The sequence below is a fragment of the Galeopterus variegatus genome, unplaced genomic scaffold, assembly GCF_000696425.1.
Source record: "Galeopterus variegatus unplaced genomic scaffold, G_variegatus-3.0.2 Scaffold38, whole genome shotgun sequence".
Taxonomy (NCBI): domain Eukaryota; kingdom Metazoa; phylum Chordata; class Mammalia; order Dermoptera; family Cynocephalidae; genus Galeopterus; species Galeopterus variegatus.
Window position 1 is genome coordinate 1,061,020 of NW_007726149.1, and position 7,039 is coordinate 1,068,058.

The following is a 7,039-nucleotide window of genomic DNA, read 5'->3' on the forward strand; positions in this document are numbered from 1 at the left end:
TGGTGGTTCTGGGTAAACATCCATTTCCAAATTCACTTAGACTGCCAGTCAATTTTGGTTGTTTGCAGCTGTTGTAGAACTGAGCCTCTCACCCACTTCCTTGTTACCTGTCAGCAAAGAGCCATTCTCAGCTTCTGAGGGCTGCCTGCATTCCTTGCCACGTGGACCCTCCATCTTCATGTCAGCAATAGTGCATCAAATTATTTTCATGCTTCCAATCTCTCTGACTTTTCTTTCTGCCACTAGCCAGATAAAACTCTTTGCTTTTAAAGGCTCATATGATTAGATTAGGCCCATTCAGATAGTCTCCCATGTGCTATATAGTGTAACGTAATCACAGGAGTAATACCAGGGGGCAGAATGCATGGGGCTATATTAAAATTCTGTCTACCACACCAGGCAAAGCAGGGCCCTCTTTTAGTATAAGTTAAACATTAAGCAGCAATGCCGCTATAGTGCTGTGTTTGAGGACAACTACAAGTGACTGAAAATGGCTTCGAGTTCGGCTCCACTTTCATATTCATCCTGTTAGGAGCCGGCTTTTCCTTGGCTATTACAAATGGGCAATAATTATTGATCCTCAGAATAATCACATCCACTTAAATCTTTTGTATCATAGTAAGGGAATGACATATTAAGGTGTTAGTTCACCAGCCCTAAATTTTAGGAGAATTTAAAAAGAAAGAATTTATCTGGTCTAACTCACAATAAAGACATGAGTTGGGATTTAGTAAAAAATCTAGTTTAGTAAGGGTTAGTCTCTGTATCCAGTGAAATAAGATTTTAAGTGTTCTCTTAACTACAACCCTTGGTCAAACCAATCACATTAATCTGTTTATTACATTGTATGCTTACCAAAGGTAATACATTGAGCCCTCTATTAAGAAATAGCCACTGAAAGTGAGGCACTCTTCTAAGTATTACAGAGGATTCATTAAAATATAAAGCATCATGTCTCTCCTAAGTTTCAAAATTAGCAAACAAATGATTATTAATGTCAATGTTTGTACAATAAGGGACATATGAGTAGTAGTCATTCCACAAATATTTTTTTGAGTGCTGTCTATATTTGAGGCACTGTTCTGGCACAAGATTTCAAAAGGAGATTGTGTACCATGATGGTTGATAGTTAAGAACATGATTTTGGAATCAGATTGGCTCAAGTCCCAGCACTACAATGTACCATCCTTCTGAAAGCTCCTTATGTCTCTGAGTTTGTTTCTTCATCTGCAAAATATGGTCAATAATAGAATCTACCTCGTTGTGTTCCTGTGAGCATTAACGTGGTGAGAAAATGTTTATGAAGCACTTAGCCTGACACTATGTTATTATTATCAACATAGGGTGTCCACTTTCCAGTCATGTAAGGAGATAAGAGAACATGATAAGTATCACCATAGTGGTATAGAAATCTTGTGAGAAATACCAGTAAGAGATATGGTTGCATTGGTAAGGTGGAGATGACTCTGGCTTGCAGATCTTGGATGATAATGTAATAGAAGCTGGATCTGAACTCACCTTGGCATTGGCCAAAGTTTCATCAAGATTTATGCCAATAGGTTGATGCTATAAATATATAATTTCCTTTGCTATATATTAGACTTAGTATGACCCGTAGCTATGGTCCAGCTCAGACTTATATTGGTGGCGGGGCTTCTTTATTAATGCCTCTGCAAAAGCTTTCCAGGTCTTCTCATCATCGTAATCTCAGGCAGCTTCATGAAGCTGCACCTCATTTGATAACAATTAATTGTTAGGAGAATTCACACTTCGAACTTATACAAGGAGGGTAAAGCACTGTTAATGTCATCAGGCAATTCCTGGCGAATATTGCTACCCTAATATTGTGCTTCCACGTTTGATTTTCCTTAGGAAAACATGACCCTTCAGACTTCAATTCTGGCCTGCCTTTTTCTGCTAATCTCTGGTTCCTATGAGTCCCTCGCTGAAGCAAATTATTCTAGAAGCTATCCTTGTGATGAGAAAAGGCAAAATAACTCTGTTATTGCAGAGTGCAACAATCGTCGATTGCCAGAAGTCCCCCAAACAGTGGGCAAATACGTGACAGAACTAGACCTGTCTGATAATTTCATTACACTCATAACGAATGCATCATTTCAAGGGCTGCAAAATCTCACTAAAATCAATCTAAACCACAACTCCGATCTACAGCTCCTGAATAAATATCCTGGTATGGATAAAAAAGGCATGGTTATTACAGACGGGGCATTCCTCAACCTAGAAAACCTCATGGAGTTACTGCTTGAAGACAATCAATTAAACAAAATACCTGCTGGTTTGCCGGCATCTTTGAAAACACTTAGTCTAATTCAAAACAATATAATCTTTGTAACTAAGAAGAACACTTTGGGACTTCAGAAGTTGGAAAACCTCTATTTGGGCTGGAACTGCTATTTTGGCAATATTTGTAATAAAAAGTTTGACATAGAGGATGGAGCATTTGAAAGGCTTACAGATCTGAAGGTGCTGTCTCTGTCTTTCAATATTCTTTCCCATGTGCCACCAAAACTGCCAAACTCCCTACGAGAACTTTATCTGAGCAACACTCAAATCAGAAACATCAGTCAAGAAGACTTTAAGGGATTGACAAATTTAACAGCACTGGATTTAAGCGGGAACTGTCCCAGGTGTTTCAATGCACCGTTTCCATGCAAACCTTGTGATGGAGAGGCTTCAATTCATATAGATCCTCTTGCTTTTCAAAACCTGACCAAACTTCTCTACTTAAACCTCTCTAGCACTTCCCTCCGAGAGATTCCTGCAACCTGGTTTGAAACTATGACTTCTCTGAAGGTACTGGATCTTGAATTCAACTATTTAGTTCATGAAATAGCCTCTGGGGCATTTTTAACAAAACTGCCCCACTTAGAAATGCTTGACTTATCCTTTAACTATATAAGGACAGAATATCCACAATATATTAACCTTTCCAAGAACTTTGCTAACCTTACGTCTCTCCAGGCATTGCATTTAAGAGGTTATGTGTTCCAGGAACTTAGAAAAGAAGATTTCCAGCCCCTCATGGGGCTTCCAAATTTAACAACTATCAACTTAGGCGTTAACTTTATTAAGCAAATTGATTTTACCCTTTTCAAACATTTCCGCAACCTGAAAATTAATTACTTGTCAGAAAACAGAATATCGCCCCTGGTAAATGATATCAGGCAAAAATATACAAATGGTTCCTCCTTCCGAAGCCATATCCTTAAACCACGTTCTACAGATACTGAGTTTGACCCACATTTGAATTTTTATCATAACACCAATCCATTAATAAAGCCACAATGTGTCGCTTATGGCAAAGCCTTAGATTTAAGCTTGAACAGTATTTTCTTTATTGGGGAAAAGCAATTTGAAGGTTTTCATGACATTGCCTGCTTAAATCTGTCTTCAAATGGCAATGCTCAAGTGTTAAATGGAACTGATTTTTCAGCTGTGCCTCATATTAAGTATTTGGATTTGACAAAAAATAAACTAGACTTTGATGGTGAAAAAGCTCTGAATGAATTGCCTGGCTTAGAAGTTTTAGATCTCAGCTATAATGCACACTATTTCAGAGTAGCAGGGATAACACATCGTCTAGGATTTATTCAACATTTAACACAGCTGAAAGTCTTAAACTTGAGCCATAATGACATTTATACTTTAACAGACTATGAACTAAAAAGCATGTCCCTGGAAGAATTAGTGTTCAGTGGAAACCGCCTTGACCGTCTGTGGAAGGCTGCAGATAACAGGTACATCACCATTTTTAAAAATCTAACAAATCTGACACGACTTGATTTATCCTTTAACAGCCTTCGGCGTATCCCAAATGAAGCATTCCTTAACTTGCCTCAGAGTCTCACTGAATTATACATAAATGATAATAAGTTAAATTTCTTTAACTGGACATTACTCCAGCAATTTCCTTATCTCCATTTGCTTGACTTAAGTAGAAACAAACTGCCCTCTTTAACTAATAGCCTATCTAAATTTACGTCTTCTCTTAAGACACTGCTGCTGAGACAAAACAAGATCTTCTATCTGCCCTCCGGCTTTCTTTCTGAAGCCAGCGGTCTGGTGCACCTCGATTTAAGTTCCAACCTGCTAAAGATGATCAACAAATCCACACTTCAAACTAAGACCGCCACCAACTTAGCTATTTTAGAACTAGGTGGAAACCCTTTTGACTGTACTTGTGACATTGAAGATTTTCGAAGGTGGATGGATGAAAATCTAAATGTTGCCATTCCTAGGTTGGTAGATGTTATTTGTGCCAGTCCCGGGGATCAGAAAGGGAAGAGTATTGTGACTCTGGAGCTAACAACCTGTGTTTCTGATACCATTGCAGCGGTATTATTTTTCTTCACATTTTTTATCACCACGATGGTTATGTTGGCCGCCCTGGCTCACCATTTGTTTTATTGGGATGTTTGGTTCATCTATCAGATGTGTTTAGCTAAAGTGAAAGGCTACAGGTCTCTTTCCACATCCCAAACTTTCTATGATGCTTATATTTCCTATGATACCAAAGATGCCTCTGTTACTGACTGGGTGATAAACGAGCTGCGCTATCACCTTGAAGAAAGTGAAGAAAAAAATGTTCTCCTTTGTTTAGAGGAAAGGGACTGGGACCCAGGATTAGCCATCATTGATAATCTCATGCAGAGCATAAATCAAAGCAAGAAAACAGTATTTGTTTTAACCAAAAAATATGCAACTAGCTGGAACTTTAAAACAGCTTTCTACTTGGCCTTGCAGAGGCTAATGGATGAGAACATGGACGTTATTATATTTATTTTGCTGGAGCCAGTGTTACAGCATTCTCAGTATTTGAGGCTGCGGCAGCGGATCTGTAAGAGCTCCATCCTTCAGTGGCCCGACAACCCCAAGGCAGAAGGCTTGTTTTGGCAAAGTCTGAAAAATGTGGTCTTAACTGAAAATAATTCACGGTATAACAATTTGTATGTTGATTCCATTAAGCAATACTAACTGATGTTAAGTCATGGTTCAACACCATAATAAAAATGCAAAGCAATGACCTTTCTGTCACACAGTTTGAAAGGACACACATTTGCTAGCTCACAGTTTTGGTGGGTCAGGAATCCAGGCAATGGCATGACAGGGTCCTCGGCTTCAGGGTCTCTCAGAGGCTGCAATCTAGGTGTCAGCCAGGGCCACAGGCATCCCTGGGGTTAGGATCCACTTCCAAGCTCACTCCCTTGTGGTTGTTTTCATGATTCAGTTCCTCCTGCTCTCAGTCCCTGCCATGTGGACCTCTTCCACGAGGCAGCTTGGTTTGTCAAAGCCAGAAAGAGAGCGAGGTTGCTAGCAAGATGAAGGCACTATCTTTTGTAATCTAATCAGGGCAGTGATATCCAAACATATTGTCTATATTCTATTTGTTAGAAGTAATCCATAGGTCCCACCAGCTCCAGGGGAGTGACCATGGGAAAACAGTTGAAGGCCACAATGGTGGGCTGTGATCACCTCAGTCCAGGAAAAATAGTCTGTGACCTAAGTGGGTGATTGTGATTGCTTCAGTCAGTCATCCACCATTTTCCCTGGATGGCCAGCCATCTTGGTCATAGACTGTGAATAGCAGGAGGTAGGGGTCATTGTGGGTCATCTTAGCAGTTGGCCTAATAACACCTTCTTTTCAATATCTGAGAACTTTTGCCACTATAACTAATGGTTTTGATATTAAGCTACTGTTTAGATTTATCATATATGTATGGCTACATGGTTATATTATGCTATGGTTGTATTAGTCTTTCTTTTACAATTACTTTTACAAATATTGGCTATAATGTTTGACTATTAAGGTTTAGATGCCATTTAAAGGCTGATATGTATAGTTTTTTTTAAGTGTCTTTTACTTCTTAACTTTTTTTTAAGTATGCAGCTAAATTAGAAGATTTTGGAATGTTTGTTAATTGCTATTGCTATAAATCTTAAAATGAATGATTAGAAATGCTTCATTTCATGTGATGAATGTATGATAAATATACAGTAGGGAAACATATCTATAATATAAAAGAAATTACCACATACACTGGGTTTTTTTGATAATTATTTTTTAAGAAAATCTTTGTTAGAAATCAAAGAGGAAGAGGTTTTCATACAGTTTTTACACTAGGATAATTATTAATAGAGAAATTAATTCTATCTTGATTTTCTACTCAGAAGACAAAGTCAGAATGCCTAGCTATTACTATACTTTATGCAATTCTCCAAAATGAAACCACTTTGGCATCCTTTACCACCTCTACTATTCCCTTCAGTCCTCCCCAACAGTCTATGTATCCTCTAGCCAGTATAGGTATGAATCTTGAGGCATCTTAAGAAGTTTACCTGAGAATAACTGGAAATTATCCAAGCAATTTATTTCTCACAGTTCTGGAGGCTGAAAGTCTGAGATCAGGGTGCCAGCATGGTTGGTTTCTGGTGATGGCTCTCTTCCGGATTGCAGACTTCTGACTTCTCATTGTATCTTCTCATGATGGAAAGAGAATGAGAGAGCCCTCTGGGGTCCCTTTTATAAGGACACTAATCCCATTCATGAGGCTCCACCCTCATGACCTAATCACCTCCTAAAGGTCCCATCTCCTAACACCATCACATTGGGGGTTATGTTTTCAACATATGGGTTTAGGGGAGACACAAACATTCAATCTGCAACATCCCTGTTGATATCACATTAATTCGTTGCCTGGTAGAAATTCATTCCTATGTCCCCTGATTGTTTTGGTAAAATAAAAAAATGTAGATGTTTCAGTATCATTAGTCTATATTACACTTATGTACTTTGGTAGTGTTCTGTTGACAGAATCAAAAGTTAATAAAAGTCACAAACAGCTTTACCTTCTCCTTAGCAAATATCTCCATAAAGTGAAGATAGTAAAATCAGGGGTTAATAAAAATATTTGTTTCTGAAACTCACTTATTCCTCATTTAAAATACTGGTATGGGAAACTCAGACCTATACCTTGTCAAAGAGAAAGTCAAGATTGTTCTGTTTTCTATTATTATTGTA

At 38.3% G+C, this 7,039-nt stretch overlaps 1 protein-coding gene across 1 annotated transcript; it reads left to right on the forward strand.

The window, feature by feature from the left end:
* Positions 1-1,878: 1,878 nt before the first annotated feature.
* TLR8 (toll-like receptor 8) lies at positions 1,879-5,041 on the forward strand. The gene has a single exon (XM_008571342.1). The coding sequence runs from the start codon at positions 1,879-1,881 to the stop codon at positions 4,993-4,995; it is 3,117 nt and encodes a 1,038-aa protein (XP_008569564.1). The 3' UTR covers positions 4,996-5,041.
* Positions 5,042-7,039: the final 1,998 nt, after the last annotated feature.